Source organism: Lampetra fluviatilis, chromosome 58 (assembly GCF_964198595.1).
Source record: "Lampetra fluviatilis chromosome 58, kcLamFluv1.1, whole genome shotgun sequence".
Taxonomy (NCBI): domain Eukaryota; kingdom Metazoa; phylum Chordata; class Hyperoartia; order Petromyzontiformes; family Petromyzontidae; genus Lampetra; species Lampetra fluviatilis.
Window position 1 is genome coordinate 2,826,346 of NC_136332.1, and position 20,005 is coordinate 2,846,350.

A 20,005-nucleotide genomic window follows, 5' to 3' on the forward strand; every position below is an offset into this window, starting at 1 on the left:
TCCGAAGCGCTGTGTGGGCAGGGCTGGACCCGACAGAAATCTGCGGATCTATTTCCGAAATACGTGGAACCATTTAGATAATTAGAATTATCTGTGGCGGCTATACAATGACATTATGATCGGTATTTATTTAAAAAAAGTGCAGTTAGTGAACACCGACTCTTTGGGTCTGTCGGTAAAGTAATGTAGATTAAAAAAATAATAAATAAATCTTTCTTTATTTTATATTTCTTCTACCTACGTGACTTTACCGAAAACCCCAGAGTATGAATTCCTGCAGTCACGAAAGCTTCAAGTTAAGATTTAGTGAGCACCTATTAAGGCTGAGGGGGGGGGCTCGCACCGTGGCAGGCCTCGTTTGTCTCCCCAATGCTGCTATTTACACACTGCAAGTTGTTTAAGGCCGAGCCGACCTAGAGGAGGCCCAGGACGGTTCAGATATCGCTCCACTACTGGGTCGGATATTGAAAGCAATGCGCGAGCCGCTGCTCCACCACTTCCTACTACACACAAAGATCCCCCGTGTAGCCTTAACAGACTGCAAGGGAAGGCGCTGTTAGCGAGCACCTATTAAGGCCGGCACGGCACACGAGGGGGTGGGTGGCCAACACCACGCCCGCCCGCCCGCCCGCCTGTCTCCCCAGTGGCGATGTTTATTACACATCGCACCAGGTTCCCATTTGAGGTCGAGTCGACCTAGGGGAGGCCCGGGACCGGTTCAGATAATCGTCACTGGTGTTGGCCGTGAGCGGGAGTCGAACCCGGGTCGCCAGATTCATAGCGCAGCGTAGCGATAACCGCTACACTACCGCTCCCCACACACATTGACACACACATACATCCACCTATACCAGGGGTCGGCAACCTGCGGCTCCGGAGCCGCATGCGGCTCTTTTGAACCTTGACCGCGGCTCCGGGGCGGATGCTAGCGAGGGGAGGAGGCGCACTGTGACACCTGCTGTGGCGTTGCCGCTGCTGACAGGTCGCCGCTCCGCTCCACACTGCCCGCCCGGTGACAGGCAATAACGTTGCCGTTGCTTTGTCACATGTTTGGAAGAAGTAAAAACCTTCCTGGGCAGCAAAGAGCTCACCTTTGCTGAGCTGGAACAGCCAGAGTGGCTGGAAAAATTACATTTTATGGTAGACATGACAGCACATCTAAACACGCTAAATACAACCCTTCAGGGGAAAGGAGGCACAGCCCTGCACATGCTGGAGGAGGTTTTGGCATTCGAGCGCAAGTTGACAGTGTTTGTCAAAGATTTACAGAGAGGTACACTGTCTCACTTTCCCTCTTTGAGAGAGTTCAAACAAAGTCATGATACGATAAATTTGGAATATTTCAAGTCTGCAATCACCACAATGCAAAGTTCGTTTGGGAAACGATTCTGTGAGTTCAGAGAGGAAAAAACGACATTATCCTTCCCTGTCACTCCCCTGGCGATCGATCCATCCCTATTGAATATGACTGCATTTGCAGGTGTAAGTCAACCTGATCTTGAGATGGAACTGGCCGATATAGCCGACAAAGATATATGGGTGTCCAAGTTCAAATGCTTGACCGCTACTCTTGAGGATGTTGCCCGTCAGAAGGCCATTCTGGCTCAGAATCATAAATGGAGTGATATTGAAAACCTTCCCAAACAGGACAAACTTGTATTCGAAACATGGAATGCCATCCCCAACACTTATATAAACATGAAAAAGTATGCATTTGGAGTCCTGTCGATCTTCGGCTCCACATATGTATGTGAGCAGGTCTTCTCCAACATGAACTATATTAAAAACAAACATCGATCACGCCTCACAGATGACAGCTTGCAAGCCTGTGTGAAAATGAAGGTGACGTCTTACAGCCCTGATGTGCAGACACTGTGCACTGAGGTTCAGGAGCAAAAATCCCATTAACCAGGTAATTTAGCTATTAATTTGCAAAAATATATTTTACATTGTTAAGTGAAAAAGTCATTTTTTTATTCAGATTGACAGCTGACTGCACGATCCTGTATATAGCAATAAGGTAAGAAACAATATATGCAGTGTTATATTTGTTTTAATAGTTGCAATGGTTTTGCGGCTCCCAGTTTATTTTTTCCTTCGGAAACGGGTCCAAGTGGCTCTTTATGTCTTAAAGGTTGCAGACCCCTGACCTATACGGATGCACACCCCCACACACAGACACACCCCCAGACCCACTGACACACACACATCCACCTACACAGATGCACACCCTCAGACACATTGACACACACACCTACACAGATGCACACCCTCAGACACATTGACACACACACATACACCTATACAGATGCACACCCCCAGACACAAATCAAAAAAACACAAAATAACGCTCACAAACACGTGGGAGTAAGACCATTTTTCCTTTTTATTGATTTTCGTTTTTTTTTAAGGAAAATGTCAAATTTCGCTGTTCACAACCGAACTCCATCACAGCGCGTCATTGCAAAGGTTCTGCTTTGGTAGAGAGAAATGTTGTGTATAGGATGAGGGCTGTGTTGGATGAGACGAGGGTTTAACATTATAGTAATGTTAAACTATTAATATTTGTATTTTACCAGGCAGGTGTGTGGCCTACTGAGCTAGGTAGATTATTTTTTTTCAGAAGCGATCTGTCCACAAATGACGGCTCAACAAAGTGGCTTATCACGTGGGAATTTATAGCAGCCAAATACTTTAAACGCACGTAGATTCCATCCAAATGTGGAGGGGAAAAACTGTAGGACCCGGAGAAAAATCCCCGTGACCGCCAGGGGGAGAGAGAGACACGAAAACTTCAAATAGAGATGCGTCAGGGTCGGGATCGAACTCACGACCACCCTCCTGTAGACGGGGCGAGGTAGCTAACATCTCGCCAATGTACGCTCCTCATTCCCCCCACCAATATACGGACAGGGTGCTTCAGAAAAAACGTGAACACTTCTGCGAACTTGCGACAATAACCTCAAGACACGCGCCGCCTTCGCGCTCCGGTGATCACCTGGAGAAGATTCCAGGCACGCGGTGACGACGATGGCGACTAAGTGGAGACTGACTTTTTGAAGCTATTCACGTTACATTTGTTATCGTGTCACAGCGTAGAATCCCTTTAGATCCGAGGCTTTCGTGACTGCAAGGATTCAGACTCTTTGGTTTTTTCGGTAAAGTCACGTGGGTGAAACAATAAAAATAAAATAAATGAAAACTAAATTAAATCACGACGTTTCGGAGGCAACACAAGCCTCCCTCATCAGGTGTAAGAAGGCACAGCAAAATAACTGTAGCGACAGTTATTTTGCTGTATCTAACGTGCTGATTTAATTTAGTTGTTTTCATTTATTTTTATTGTTTCACCTACGTGACTTTACCGAAAAAACCAAGGAGTAAGCGTACCATCCGTTCTTTTCCCATTAAAAACGATGGTCCCATATAAGTGTCAACGTTTCTTTGAAGCACGCTGTATTGTGAATCCCCCGGCCACCGCTGTAGTTAATGGGATTGCTCAGTAAGCTACTCGTCGCTTGGGGCATCACAGAAACAGCAAAGAAATAATATCGTGACAAAGCTGACGATGACGATGACGCTGCGACGCACGAGGCGACGGTGCTGGAGTGGAACTGCGACGTGACCACTTGGTCTAGGATGCGGCGACTTCCTCCCCTGCAATGGCAGCAAACACAAACCACGTCGTTCAACACGCGAGAGGGGCTCCCCACAGACACGTGGCACCGATCGTCAGTTTTAGTTTTTATTGGGCCATTCTAGATTTGAAGCTTTCGTGACTGCAAGGATTCATATTCTTAGGTTTTTTCGGTAAAGTCACCATGTAGGTAAAAAATTAAAATTAATAAAAGCTAAATAAAAATAAAATAAAAATCACGACGTTTCGGAGGCAACACAAGCTTCCGTCTTCAGGTGGAACCGTCACAGCACGACAGCTGTATCAAGTGAGAGAAATTCCAAGAAAACCGTATTTGTATATATACTGGTTGAGGGTGGGAGGAGCCAAGGCAGGCCCTGAATATTATTGTTGTGAGGTTCGGTGCGGCTGAAGCACGCTGCTAGGAATGAGCCTTTGTTGTGTAAACTAGGTGCAGATGATGTAAAGGTGCGTGTAAAAGTGACTGAGCGTTTTTGTAATGTAGAGGTGATGCGGCTGAAATCGCTGCCAGGAAATTAGTCTTTGTTGTGTAGAATGGTTGACTGAGCCTATTATTATGTAGAGGTGGTGCGGCTTAAATCGCTGCCAGGAAATTTATTGGGCCAAATTGCCGCCCGAGCTGAACGCCAGCGTGCGTGCGGGCAACCCCCTTCCGTCACCGCCCGACAGCCCGTTAAATTGAGTGGTCACGTGACCAATGTTGGCCGGCAACAAACGTCGTGCCCGGCCACTACGCTGACCGTGCTTGACCGTGTCGGGTGGAGGAGGGCGCACGACACAAACGCTGGCAGTGTGGCTCACGCGGCGAGCCGACCCCGAAAAACAAAAAAAATCAATGAACGGCGGAATGAAAGAAAAGTCGGCAACTCTCCAACACGAAAAACGCAGCGGCGAGTTGCCTGAGCTCATCTATTTGGGGGTTAGGTCACCACGCAATGATCGCACGTCATGTGTGTGTTGATAAGACGCCCACCCACACCCCGCTCCCACCGCCCCTCCCCCTCCTCCCGACGCAGCCACACAAGGTCAATGTCACGTGCAAGGTCAATGTCGCGCGCAAAGCCTTCAAGGGCGCGACGATTATTGACCGTGTCGGCCTCGCCTATCACCGGCGAATTGGAAGGGCGATTCTCGCAAACAAGTTTTGCAATCCAACTCTCACCTCGCACCGCCGCCATCGACACGGCGGTGGCGATGGTCTCGTGGCGATGGCAGTGATGGTGCTGGTCACGTGTTAGTCGCGTGTTAGTCGCGTGTTAGTCGCGTGTTAGTCGCGTGTTAGTCGCGTGTTAGTCGCGTGTTAGTCGCGTGTTAGTCGCGTGTTAGTCGCGTGTTAGTCGCGACTTGGCGGTGCGGGGTGATGGCGGTGGTGATGATTGCGGTGAAGACGGTGGTGGTCGTGGTGATTGTGGTGGCAAGTCGACTCATCCTAAAATGAGTACCTGGTGCGGTGTGTAAACATCGCCACTGGGGAGACAAAGACTGCCGGGTGTGGTGTTGGTCACCCACCCCCTCATGACTCGTGCCAGCCTTCATAGGTGCTCGCTAACAGCACTTGCCCCAACAGTCTGTTCCAGGCTATATGGGGGATCTTTGTCTTTGGTGGTAGCGGTGGTAGTGGTCGTGATGGAGGTGGTGTTTTTGGTTGTGGTGCCGATGGCCATGTGGGCGATGACGTTAATGATGACGGTGTGATGGTGGTGTGGTGATGACGATGATGACGTTAATGATGACGGTATGATGGTGGTGTGGTGATGACGATGATGACGTTAATGATGACGTTAATGATGACGGTATGATGGTGGTGTGGTGATGACGATGATGATGACGGTGTGATGGTGGTGTGGTGATGACGATGATGATGACGGTGATGATGACGTTAATGATGACGGTGTGATGGTGGTGTGGTGATGACGATGATGACGTTAATGATGACGTTAATGTTGACGGTATGATGGTGGTGTGGTGATGACGATGATGACGTTAATGATGACGGTATGATGGTGGTGTGGTGATGACGATGATGATGACGGTGTGATGGTGGTGTGGTGATGACGATGATGATGACGGTGATGATGACGTTAATGATGACGGTGTGATGGTGGTGTGATGATGACGATGATGACGTTAATGATGACGGTGTGATGGTGGTGTGGTGATGACGATGATGATGACGGTGATGATGGCGTTAATGATGACGGTATGATGGTGGTGTGGTGATGACGATGATGACGTTAATGATGACGTTAATGATGACGGTATGATGGTGGTGTGGTGATGACGATGATGACGTTAATGATGACGTTAATGATGACGGTATGATGGTGGTGTGGTGATGACGATGATGACGTTAATGATGACGTTAAAGATGACGGTGTGATGGTGGTGTGGTGATGATGATGATGACGTTAATGATGACGGTGTGATGGTGGTGTGGTGATGACGATGATGGCGTTAATGATGACGGTATGATGGTGGTGTGGTGATGACGATGATGACGTTAATGATGACGGTATGATGGTGGTGTGATGATGACGATGATGACGTTAATGATGACGTTAATGATGACGGTATGATGGTGGTGTGGTGATGACGATGATGACGTTAATGATGACGGTGTGATGGTGGTGTGGTGATGACGATGATGACGTTAATGATGACGGTATGATGGTGGTGTGATGATGACGATGATGACGTTAATGATGACGTTAATGACGATGGTATGATGGTGGTGTGGTGATGACGATGATGACGTTAATGATGACGTTAATGATGACGGTATGATGGTGGTGTGGTGATGACGATGATGATGACGGTGATGATGACGTTAATGATGACGGTGTGATGGTGGTGTGATGATGATGTTAATGATGACGGTATGATGGTGGTGTGACGATGATGATGACGGTGTGATGGTGGTGTGGTGATGACGATGATGATGACGGTGTGATGATGGTGGTGTGATGACGATGATGATGACGGTGTGATGGTGGTGTGGTGATGACGATGATGACGGTGTGATGATGGTGGTGTGATGACGATGATGATGACGATGATGATGACGGTGTGATGGTGGTGTGGTGATGACGATGATGATGACAATGATGATGACGGTGTGATGGTGGTGTGGTGATGATGATGACGGTGTGATGGTGGTGTGGTGATGACGATGATGACGTTAATGATGACGGTGTAATGGTGGTGTGATGATGACGGTGTGATGGTGGTGTGGTGATGACGATGATGATGACGATGATGATGACGGTGTGATGGTGGTGTGGTGATGACGATGATGACGGTGTGATGATGGTGGTGTGATGACGGTGTGATGATGGTGGTGTGATGACGATGATGATGACGATGATGATGACGGTGTGATGGTGGTGTGGTGATGACGATGATGATGACAATGATGATGACGGTGTGATGGTGGTGTGGTGATGATGATGACGGTGTGATGGTGGTGTGGTGATGACGATGATGACGTTAATGATGACGTTAATGATGACGGTGTGATGGTGGTGTGATGATGACGGTGTGATGGTGGTGTGGTGATGACGATGATGATGACGGTGTGATGATGGTGGTGTGATGACGATGATGATGACGGTGTGATGGTGGTGTGGTGATGACGATGATGACGGTGTGATGATGGTGGTGTGATGACGATGATGATGACGATGATGATGACGGTGTGATGGTGGTGTGGTGATGACGATGATGATGACAATGATGATGACGGTGTGATGGTGGTGTGGTGATGATGATGACGGTGTGATGGTGGTGTGGTGATGACGATGATGACGTTAATGATGACGTTAATGATGACGGTGTAATGGTGGTGTGATGATGACGGTGTGATGGTGGTGTGGTGATGACGATGATGATGACGATGACGGTGTGATGGTGGTGTGGTGATGACGATGATGACGGTGTGATGATGGTGGTGTGATGCGATGATGATGACGATGATGATGACGGTGTGATGGTGGTGTGGTGATGACGATGATGATGACAATGATGATGACGGTGTGATGGTGGTGTGGTGATGATGATGACGGTGTGATGGTGGTGTGGTGATGACGATGATGACGGTGTGATGGTGGTGTGATGGTGGTGTGGTGATGATGATGATGACTTTAATGATGACGTTAATGATGACGGTGTAATGGTGGTGTGGTGATGATGATGATGACGTTAATGATGACGTTAATGATGACGGTGTAATGGTGGTGTGATGATGACGGTGTGATGGTGGTGTGGTGATGGCGATGATGATGACGATGATGATGACGGTGTGATGATGACGGTGTGATGGTGGTGTGGTGATGGCGATGATGATGACGATGATGATGACGGTGTGATGATGACGGTATGATGGTGGTGTGGTGATGACGATGATGATGATGACGATGATGATGACGGTATGATGGTGGTGTGATGACGATGATGATGACGGTGTGATGATGATGACTTTAATGATGACGTTAATGATGACGGTGTGATGGTGGTGTGGTGATGACGATGATGATGACTTTAATGATGACGTTAATGATGACGGTGTGATGGTGGTGTGATGATGACGGTGTGATGGTGGTGTGGTGATGATGATGATGATGACGGTGTGATGGTGGTGTGATGATGACGGTGTGATGGTGGTGTGATGATGATGACTTTAATGATGACGTTAATGATGACGGTGTAATGGTGGTGTGATGATGACGGTGTGATGGTGGTGTGGTGATGACGATGATGATGACGATGATGATGACGGTATGATGGTGGTGTGGTGATGACGATGATGACGATGATGATGACGGTGTGATGGTGGTGTGATGGTGGTGTGGTGATGACGGTGTGATGGTGGTGTGGTGATGATGATTACGTTAATGATGACGGTGTGATGGTGGTGTGATGATGACGGTGTGATGGTGGTGTGATGATGATGACTTTAATGATGACGTTAATGATGACGGTGTAATGGTGGTGTGATGATGACGGTGTGATGGTGGTGTGGTGATGACAATGATGATGACGATGATGATGACGGTATGATGGTGGTGTGATGACGATGATGATGACGGTGTGATGATGGTGGTGTGATGACGATGATGATGATGATGACGGTGTGATGGTGGTGTGGTGATGATGATGATGACTTTAATGATGACGGTGTAATGGTGGTGTGGTGATGACGATGATGATGACGATGTGATGGTGGTGTGGTGACGATGATGATGACGATGATGATGACGGTGTGATGGTGGTGTGGTGATGACGATGATGATGACGATGATGATGACGGTATGATGGTGGTGTGATGACGACGATGATGACGGTGTGATGGTGGTGTGGTGATGACGATGATGATGACGATGATGATGACGGTATGATGGTGGTGTGATGACGATGATGATGACGGTGTGATGATGGTGGTGTGATGACGATGATGATGACGGTGTGATGGTGGTGTGGTGATGATGATGATGACGATGATGATGACGGTATGATGGTGGTGTGATGACGATGATGATGACGGTGTGATGACGATGATGATGACGGTGTGATGATGGTGGTGTGATGACGATGATGATGACGGTGTGATGGTGGTGTGATGACGTTAATGATGACGGTGTGATGGTGGTGTGATGATGATGATGACGGTGTGATGGTGGTGTGATGATGATGATGATGATGACGGTGTGATGGTGGTGTGGTGATGATGATGACGGTGTGATGACGGTGTGATGACGATGATGACGGTGTGATGGTGGTGTGGTGATGACGATGATGACGGTGAGGATGATCTCACCAGCTTCTTCTTCCTCCTCATCCAAGTCATCGTCGTCCTCCTCGTCCTCCTCCTCAGAGCTGAAGGTCCCATCAGGGAGCGAGTAGACGCGGATCACTTGCTGCGAGACGATATCAACATCGGCACCGCCGTCGTCAACATCAGCACCAACACCATCGACCCAACCACTAAGACGATAACCACCACCATCACCACCATCATCACCATCATCACCATCATCCTCACCATCACCACCATCACCACCATCCTCACTATCACCACCATCACCACCATCCTCACCATCACCACCATCACCACCATCCTCACTATCACCACCATCCTCACCATCACCACCATCCTCACCATCACCACCATCACCACCATCACCACCATCACCACCATCCTTACCATCACCACCATCCTCACCATCACCACCATCCTTACCATCACCACCATCACCACCATCACCACCATCACCATCACCACCATCACCACCATCCTCACTATCACCACCAACGACGTCACCACTAACACCCATCAACAGCATAAACGCCACCAACATCACCACCAACGTCCATTACAAACATCACCACTCACATCGCCACGGACATCGGCACGACCACCGCTGCATCGGCACGATCATCGCTGCAATCGGTAGTAGCATCATCATCATTGGACCTCCTTTGCCAGTACCAAAATATGAAAGAATAGGTTTTCCCCTTTTATCTGGCACAAAAAAGTTGTGTTAAGATATTAAAACACCAAACTGAAACCTTTTACAAGGATTCATGTCTGCATTGACCACAATACTTGTGGTCAGAATGCAAACAAAACACACTCTGATAATATTTGCATTGTCCTTGAAACTGATTGGTCCACACCAGAGACAAAGAAAGCCTCGTCTCAAACGGTGTTAGACCAGAGGACGCCACAAGGCGTAGAGAGAGTAGCATCGTCAACCATGAGCGGCAGAATTAGTCAGAGCAGTACCATCAACAACACCGTCACCACTATGAGACATCTCCTTTACCAGTGGCAAAATATAGTAATAGGTTTTTACCCTTTCAACTGGTACAAAAACTGACACCTTTATACAAGGCATCATGTTTGCAATAACCACAACACAAGCAGTCAAAATGCAAACAAAAAGTGACAACTCTGATAATGTATGCACTGTCCTTGAAGTTGATTGGTCCACACCCGAGACAGCTTTTCTTAGAGCCTAGTCTCCATTGGTGTTGGACCAGATGACGCCAAAAGGCGTACAACTCATTATCAGAGTTGTTTCTTTTTGTTTGCATTTTGACTGCTTGTGTTGTGGTTATTGCAAACATGATGCCTTGTATAAAGGTGTCAGTTTTTGTACCAGTTGAAAGGGTAAAAACCTATTACTACACCATCACCACCGTCAATTATTATCATCATCACCACCATTCTTATCGTCCGTCTCGTTGATTCAATGTTCGCAACAAAACAGAGGGAGGGGGAGGGAGGCAGGGAGGGAGGCAGGGAGGCAGGGCAGGGAGGGCAGGCAGGGAGGGCAGGCAGGGAGGCAGGCAGGGAGGGCAGGCAGGGAGGCAGGCAGGGAGGGAGGGCAGGGAGGGAGGCAGGGAGGCAGGCAGGGAGGGGGGGCAGGGAGGGAGGCAGGGAGGCAGTCCCACCTTGTTTGGGTCCTTGAGGATGAGGTACTTGCCCTCCGGCAGCTTCATGCAGGTGTCGACGATGCATCGCAGGATGCCCCAAGCGTTCTCCAGGTTCAGGTTGATCTGGCTGGCGAACTCGCCCGGCTTGAACTGTTGCGTGCCCAGCACCACGTGGCGCGCAGAGTCCTTCACGTGGTAGCGCGACACGTAGCTGCGGTACGGCGGGGGCCAGGGTCGGAGGGGTCGAAACGCAGCCCGATTATTTCAAAGATTCCAAGTCCACCCCTTAAAACTAGATCGTTACGGTCCGCGTCGTTTGTTTGCGAGCACCGATGAAGGCAGGCACGGCGCACGCACGATGAGGGGGTGGACGGAAGGTCACCACGATAACCCGCCCGGCGCCCGCGTCACGCGCCGCCCCACCGATTGCCGTCGCGCCGTGAAACAAAACCAACATCGTGGCACGAATCGTGCGAGAGACCGCACCCGCCAGGCCCTGGGAGCGAGAGAGCGAGAGAGAGCGAGAGAGAGAGAGCGAGAGGGAGAGAGAGCGAGAGGGAGCGAGAGGGAGCGAGAGGGAGAGAGAGCGAGAGGGAGCGAGAGCGAGAGGGAGCGAGAGGGAGAGAGAGCGAGAGGGAGAGAGAGCGAGAGAGAGCGAGAGGGCGAGAGGGAGAGAGAGCGAGAGGGCGAGAGGGAGCGAGAGGGCGAGAGGGAGAGAGAGCGAGAGGGCGAGAGGGAGAGAGGGAGAGAGAGCGAGAGGGCGAGAGGGAGCGAGAGAGCGAGAGGGAGAGAGAGCGAGAGGGCGAGAGGGAGCGAGAGGGCGAGAGGGAGAGAGAGCGAGAGGGAGAGAGAGCGAGAGAGAGCGAGAGGGCGAGAGGGAGAGAGAGCGAGAGGGCGAGAGGGAGCGAGAGAGCGAGAGGGAGAGAGAGCGAGAGGGCGAGAGGGAGCGAGAGGGCGAGAGGGAGAGAGAGCGAGAGAGAGCGAGAGGGCGAGAGGGAGAGAGAGCGAGAGGGCGAGAGAGCGAGAGGGAGAGAGAGCGAGAGAGCGAGAGGGAGAGAGAGCGAGAGAGAGCGAGAGGGCGAGAGGGAGAGAGAGCGAGAGAGAGCGAGAGAGCGAGAGGGAGAGAGAGCGAGAGGGCGAGAGAGCGAGAGGGAGAGAGAGCGAGAGAGCGAGAGGGCGAGAACGAGAGAGCGAGAGGGAGTTCCACAGGACGAGCCGCTCACCCGAGCTTGAGGTACTCGGAGCTGGAGAGAAGGGCGCAGCAGGTCCACTTGGCGAGCTTGTACGAGTTGTTCTTGAGCTCCGTGGCGAGCACCGCGCCCCGCTGAGAGTCGAGCTTCTGACGCCACTCCACGCCGTTGCAGAACTAACGAGGTGGGATGACAGATACACACGCAGCTGTTGATACACAAATAAACGGATAGACATAAACACACACAGCTTCTGATGCCACTCGACCCTGTTACACAACACAACCCTCGTTAGTTATGTAACGGAGAGAAAGATACACACACAGCTGTAGAGACAAAGAGACATACAAGTATAGTGGGTTCACTGAGACACACACACAGATACACACACAGCTGTAAAGACAAAGAGACATACAAGTATAGTGGGTTCACTGAGACACACACACAGATACACACACAGCTGTAAAGACAAAGAGACATACAAGTATAGTGGGTTCACTGAGACACACACACAGATACACACACAGCTGTAAAGACAAAGAGACATACAAGTATAGTGGGTTCACTGAGACACACACACAGATACACACACAGCTGTAGATACAAAGAGACATACAAGTATAGTGGGTTCACTGAGACACACACACAGATACACACACAGCTGTAGATACAAAGAGACATACAAGTATAGTGGGTTCACTGAGACACACACACAGATACACACACAGCTGTAGAGACAAAGAGACATACAAGTATAGTGGGTTCACTGAGACACACACACAGATACACACACAGCTGTAGATACAAAGAGACATACAAGTATAGTGGGTTCACTGAGACACACACACACACAGCTGTAGAGACAAAGAGACATACAAATGTAGCGGGTTCACCGAGACACACACACACAGCTGTAGATACAAAGAGACATACACACACAGACACACACACACACAACTGTAGATACAAAGCGACATACAAATGTAGCGGGTTCACTGAGACACACACAGCTGTAGATACAAAGAGACATACAAGTATAGTGGGTTCACTGAGAGACACACACTAACTCTGAAGGCAACACGTTTATTCGATGGACCACAACGGGATAACGACATAAACAGGAAGTCGGCACACTGCCTGACCCACAATGCCGAGCACGACGACCCAGGGGAAGACGCAGCAATGAGGACTCCATTCCAGCAGACAGCCCCGACCCAGCCTCAGGACCTCCCTTTTATGCCCCCCAGCGTAACCTGGTTCCGCCCCCTTCCGTAACCTCCCGGAAGGTTCTGGGCCATACCCCACGTGTCCCTTCTGTCACCTTTGGCCCACATCCTGACCCTGGCCCGTCACGTGCCCTCGCCAGCCAATGGGGCTGCTACGTCCTCAGATGCCCCCTCTCCTCTCTGCCAGCCACCAGCACTACGCCCCCTAGGGACCCGTTCCGTGACATTGCTTGCCCTGCTGGCAGAGAGGGCTACTACACTCCCCAGGTCCGCTCTCTATCAGTAACTGACGCTAGGTGCCGTAGTGACCCATTCTATCTCACTCCACCGACACAAACACATCAAACGCACACACAACTCCTGACGACGCTCTGACCGGCTATTACTAAGCGCGTGTCCACGTGTCAGAGGTCGCAATCGGGTACCCGATACCCATACCCTACCCGATACCCGGCTACCCGTACCCGGCCGGGTACGGGTACCCGTTTGCGACCCTGGTGCGGCCGGGTACGGGTAGGCCGTGAGTCACTGGTGAGTCACCGTTTGTCACTCATTTCCCAACGTCTTGTCTCTTCTCACAATTCAAGTTCCTAGAATCAACCCACCCGCGCCTGCAACATGGCTTCATCCCAGAGGTCGCAATCGGGTACCCGTACCCTACCCGATACCCGGCCGGGTACGGGTTTTCGGGTATCGGGTAGGGTACGGGTACCCGTTTGCGACCCTGGTGCGGCCGGGTACGGGTAAGGAATCAAAACCCGTTTGCGACCTCTGCCACGCGTCTCACCCGCGAGTCCCACTCGTTGAGGGTCTTGATGTTGATGAAGGAGACCTCTCCGTTGGCCCCGGTCAGCACGGCGTCGTGCTCGCAGCGAACGATCAGTTCGATGTCCTCTCCCAGCTTCCACTTGCGGTACCTGCGGGAGGACGGAGGGAGAGGGCCACGTGGCCGCGTGAGAATCGGGAGGCTCGCGACGGACGCTGCCTGGCGGAGTTAGGGGCAGTCGCCCCTACGGCAAAAACTAAGGGCGGGGGGGGGGGTGACGCTCGCAACAACGAGCGGAGCGCCACGCATCTGGAACGAAGCGGAGCGGCAGAGTGGGGAGCACAGACGGTGCCATCTGCCGGTCATCTCAGGTCGGTCATACGGGTCTGCCCCGTGACCTCCTGCACACAGCGAGCCTGAACAACACACTTCCCAAAGTGCAAGTAGCCTGGCACAAGCGCTCTGGTGATATCCCTGCCGCCGAAGTGTCAAATGGCGGCCGTTGTTGTGAGTGCGTAGGTGTGTGTGTGTAGGTGTGTGTGTAGGTGTGTGTGTGTGTGTAGGTGTGTGTGTATGTAGGTGTGTGTGTGTGCGTGTGTGTGTGTTGGTTAACAGTGGGGGGCGGTAGTGTAGCGGGTAGCGCGCTGCGCTACGAACCCAGCAGCCCGGGTTCAATTCTCGCTCACGGCCAACACCGGTGACGATTATCTGAACCGGTCCTGGGCTTCCCCCTAGGTCGACTCAGCCTCAAATGAGTACCTGGTGCGGTGTGTAAAGATCGCCAACTAGAGAGACAAAGGTGGCTGGGCGTGGTGCTGGCCATCAAAACCCCTCGTGTGCCGTGTCGGCCTTCATAGGTGCTCGCTAACAGCACTTGCCCCAACAAGTCTTAAAGGCTACACGGGGATCTTTGTGTGTAACAAGTGCTGTAGCAGTGGCTAGCGCATTGCTTACAAACATCCGACCCAGTAGTGGAGCGATATCTGAACCGTCCTGGGCCTCCTCTAGGTCCACTCGGCCTTAAACAACTGTTGCAGTGTGTAAATAGCAGCACTGGGGAGACAAAGGAGGCCTGCCATGGTGCTAGCCATACCACACCTCCCCTCAGCCTTAATAGGTGCTCACTAACTGCACTTTTCTTTTATAAACACCGATCATAATCTCACTGTATATCTGCCACAGATAATCTAAATGGTTCCACGTATTTCGGAAGGAGATCCGCGGATTTCTTTCGGGTCCAGCCCTGATACACGGCGCTACAGAGTTATGTTTGGGATCCGCGGATTTCTTTCGGGTCCACCCTGCCTACACGGCGCTTCAGAATTCTGTTTGAGATCTAAGTTTGTGGTTAAACGTAAAACGCGTGCACGTGCGCACAAACAAGTCGGGGTAGGATCTCACCTGTAGCCCACAGACGCCACTTCCGCTCCCTGGAGGTCATCCTCCGTGAAGGGGTTGGGCTTGGGGAACTTGTACTTCTCTGCACCCTGAACACAGCACAAAGATAAAGATCCCCCGTGTAGCCTTAACAGACTTGTAGGGGCAAGTGCTGTTAGCGAGCACCTATGAAGGCCGGAACGGTACACGAGGGGGTGGGTGGCCAGCACCACGCCCGACCGCCTTTGTCTCCCCAGTGGCGATGTTTACACACCGCACCAGGTACACATTTCAGGCCGAGTCGACCTAGAGGAGGCCCAGGACCGGTTCAGATAATCGTCACTGGTGTTGGCCGTGAGCGGGAATCGAACCCGGGTCGCTAGGTTCATAGCGCAGCGCGCTAACCACTGCCACACCGCTCCCCACAAGCACGTACACACACACGTACACACACGTACACACACACACACGTACACACACACGTACACACACACACGTACACACACACGTGCTTACATACACGAACACACACACACACACGTGCACACACACACGTGCTTACATACACGAACACACTGGCCATCGTGGGGGGGGGGGTTACATTCTTGAAAATAGCCGCAAAGGCAAATGGGATATAAACTGGTTTTGGTTCACGGTTCTGGACTTGTGTCTTCTGTCGTGATGGCGTGATGGCGTGATGGCGTGATGGCGTGATGGCGTGATGGCGTGATGGCGTGCCGAACTTCCTCTGATCTCGGAGGGTCTGTGTTGGCATTGGCTGCAGCACCTCCGCTTAGCACGGTTGGGTATGTACGGTGCAAAAGAAGTTCAAACACACACACATGCATGCGGGGGGGGGGGGTCTTCCAATTCGGGACAAACTTCTGCCGGCAGGCGGCTACACGCCGCTGCTGCACGACGCGCGGCCATCGCGAGGACTTCCTTCACCGAGGACCACAAAGAGCCCCGTCCCACTCGGCGATACGGAGCTACGGGAGGCGGCGTGTCCACCGTGGGGCTGGGTGGGGAGGGGCTGGGTGGGGGCTGGGTGGGGAGGGGCTGGGTGGGGAGGGTGGGGCTGCGTGGGGGGTGGGAGGGGTGGGGCTGGGTGGGGAGGGTGGGGAGGGGCTGGGTGGGAGGGAGGGGCTGGGTGGGGAGGGTGGGGCTGGGGAGGGTGGGGCTGGGTGGGGGGTGGGGCTGGGTGGGGAGGGGCTGGTCACCCCGTGGTGCCCTTATAAAACTCAACGTTTCACCTACTCACGCCGGCTTGTGCCGCCCTCACAGTCGGCCATATTTGCGGAATACACCACGCCGCCGTTGACCCTGGCCATTGACCGAGCAACCCAACGTCCCTACCAGCTCCCTCCGCAGGACAATGTGTTTTTAATGCCCACAGCAAACCAGCGGCCAGCCCGCGGATGGTCGCGTTACAGGGGCGCAATGGGGTAAGAACTGTACCTCAGCACGTGTGGCGTGAGCGGTCAAAGCCGGGATAAGGAAAACCCGCGATGGGCAAAGTTTGAGTGTCGGTGGCGATCCGTTCATACCCCACTGTCACATCTCCTCCCCGCGTCTCCCATCTGTCCACTGTACCCCCACCCCGCTGGTTATCCCCATGACCCCCGCCCCCATGTGTCCCGCGCGTGCCCATGTCCCCGTGCCTCCCATCTCCCCCCCGTGTGTCTCCCATCTCCCCCCCGTGCGTCCCTGTGTCTCCCATCTCCCCCCCGTGTGTCTCCCATCTCCCCCCGTGCGTCCCTGTGTCTCCCATCTCCCCCCCGTGTGTCTCCCATCTCCCCCCCGTGCGTCCCTGTGTCTCCCATCTCCTCCCCGTGTGTCTCCCATCTCCCCCCCGTGTGTCTCCGTGTCTCCCATCTCCCCCCCGTGTGTCTCCCATCTCCCCCCCGTGTCTCCCATCTCCCCCCCGTGTGTCTCCCATCTCCCCCCCGTGTGTCTCCGTGTCTCCCATCTCCTCCCCGTGTCTCCCATCTTCCCCCCGTGTGTCTCCCATCTCCCCCCCGTGTGTCTCTGTGTCTCCCATCTCCCCCCGTTCGTCTCCGTGTCTCCCATCTCCCCCTCGTGTGTCTCCGTGTCTCCCATCTCCTCCCCGTGTGTCTCCGTGTCTCCCATCTCCCCCCGTGTGTCTCCGTGTCTCCCATCTCCCCCCCGTGTGTCTCCGTGTCTCCCATCTCCTCCCCGTGTCTCCCATCTTCCCCCCGTGTGTCTCCCATCTCCCCCCCGTGTGTCTCTGTGTCTCCCATCTCCCCCCGTTCGTCTCCGTGTCTCCCATCTCCCCCTCGTGTGTCTCCGTGTCTCCCATCTCCTCCCCGTGTGTCTCCGTGTCTCCCATCTCCCCCTCGTGTGTCTCCGTGTCTCCCATCTCCCTCCCGTGTGTCTCCGTGTCTCCCATCTCCCCCCGTGTGTCTTCGTGTCTCCCATCTCCTCCCCGTGTGTCTCCGTGTCTCCCATCTCCCTCCCGTGTGTCTCCCATCTCCCCCCCATGTGTCTCCCATCTCCCTCCCGTGTGTCTCCGTGTCTCCCATCTCCCCCCCGTGTGTCTCCCATCTCCCCCCCGTGTGTCTCCCATCTCCCCCCGTGTGTCTCCGTGTCTCCCATCTCCCCCCGTGTGTCTCCGTGTCTCCCATCTCCTCCCCGTGTGTCTCCGTGTCTCCCATCTCCCTCCCGTGTGTCTCCCATCTCCCCCCGTGTCTCCCATCTCCCTCCCGTGTGTCTCCGTGTCTCCCATCTCCCCCCGTGTGTCTCCGTGTCTCCCATCTCCTCCCGTGTGTCTCCGTGTCTCCCATCTCCTCCCGTGTGTCCCCGTGTCTCCCATCTCCATCCGTGTGTCTCCCTGTCTCCCATCTCCCCCCGTGTGTCTCCGTGTCTCCCATCTCCCTCCGTGTGTCTCCGTGTCTCCCATCTCCCCCCGTGTGTCTCCGTGTCTCCCATCTCCTCCCCGTGTGTCTCCCATCTCCACCCCGTGTGTCTCCGTGTCTCCCATCTCCTCCCCGTGTGTCTCCCATCTCCACCCCGTGTGTCTCCGTGTCTCCCATCTCCTCCCGTGTGTCTCCGTGTCTCCCATCTCCCCCCCGTGTGTCTCCCATCTCCACCCCGTGTGTCTCCGTGTCTCCCATCTCCACCCCGTGTGTCCCCGTGTCTCCCATTTCCCCCCCGTGTCTCCCATCTCCCCCCCGTGTGTCTCCATGTCTCCCATCTCCTCCCGTGTGTCTCCGTGTCTCCCATCTCCTCCCCGTGTGTCTCCGTGCCTCCCATCTCCCCCCGTGTGTCTCCGTGTCTCCCATCTCCTCCCCGTGTGTCTCCGTGTCTCCCATCTCCTCCCCGTGTGTCTCCCATCTCCTCCCCGTGTGTCTCCGTGTCTCCCATCACCCCCCGTGTGTCTCCGTGTCTCCTCCTCGTGTGTCTCCGTGTCTCCCATCTCCTCCCCGTGTGTCTCCCATCTCCCCTCCGTGTGCCCCCGCGTAAGCCTGTGTGTGAGTGTCTTCCATCTCCCCCATGTGTCCTCATGTGTCCTTGTGTGTGCCCGTGTGTCTCCCATCTCCCCCCGTGTGTCTCCCATCTCCCTCCCGTGTGTCTCCGTGTCTCCCATCTCCCCCCGTGTGTCTCCGTGTCTCCCATCTCCCTCCCGTGTGTCTCCCATCTCCCCCCCGTGTGTCTCCGTGTCTCCCATCTCCCCCCGTGTGTCTCCGTGTCTCCCATCTCCTCCCGTGTGTCTCCGTGTCTCCCATCTCCTCCCGTGTGTCCCCGTGTCTCCCATCTCCCCCCGTGTGTCTCCGTGTCTCCCATCTCCTCCCGTGTGTCCCCGTGTCTCCCATCTCCTCCCGTGTGTCTCCGTGTCTCCCATCTCCCTCCGTGTGTCTCCGTGTCTCCCATCTCCTCCCGTGTGTCTCCGTGTCTCCCATCTCCCCCCCGTGTGTCTCCGTGTCTCCCATCTCCCCCCGTGTGTCTCCGTGTCTCCCATCTCCTCCCGTGTGTCCCCGTGTCTCCCATCTCCTCCCGTGTGTCTCCATGTCTCCCATCTCCCTCCGTGTGTCTCCGTGTCTCCCATCTCCCCCCGTGTGTCTCCGTGTCTCCCATCTCCCCCCCGTGTGTCCCCGTGTCTCCCATCTCCCCCCGTGTGTCTCCGTGTCTCCCATCTCCTCCCGTGTGTCCCCGTGTCTCCCATCTCCTCCCGTGTGTCTCCATGTCTCCCATCTCCCTCCGTGTGTCTCCGTGTCTCCCATCTCCTCCCGTGTGTCTCCGTGTCTCCCATCTCCCCCCCGTGTGTCTCCGTGTCTCCCATCTCCCCCCGTGTGTCTCCGTGTCTCCCATCTCCCCCCCGTGTGTCTCCGTGTCT

General features: G+C 53.5%; 2 protein-coding genes across 2 annotated transcripts in view; both read right to left on the minus strand.

Annotated features, from left to right (window-relative positions):
* TBC1D24 (TBC1 domain family member 24) overlaps positions 1 to 20,005 on the minus strand; it is a 525,632-nt gene that overhangs the window by 215,727 nt on the left and 289,900 nt on the right. The gene's annotated exons all lie outside the window — the stretch shown is intronic.
* The window catches only part of EIF3D (eukaryotic translation initiation factor 3 subunit D), a 28,283-nt gene continuing 10,692 nt past the window's right edge, over positions 2,415 to 20,005 (minus strand). Inside the window, exons 10-15 of the mRNA XM_078880735.1 lie at positions 15,676 to 15,761; positions 14,296 to 14,425; positions 12,316 to 12,458; positions 11,111 to 11,303; positions 9,471 to 9,570; positions 2,415 to 3,657 (exon numbers count right to left, since the gene is read on the minus strand). Of these exons, the coding sequence (XP_078736861.1) occupies positions 3,635 to 3,657; positions 9,471 to 9,570; positions 11,111 to 11,303; positions 12,316 to 12,458; positions 14,296 to 14,425; positions 15,676 to 15,761 (675 nt within the window). The 3' untranslated portion in view covers positions 2,415 to 3,634. The remainder of the gene's footprint in view (positions 3,658 to 9,470; positions 9,571 to 11,110; positions 11,304 to 12,315; positions 12,459 to 14,295; positions 14,426 to 15,675; positions 15,762 to 20,005) is intronic.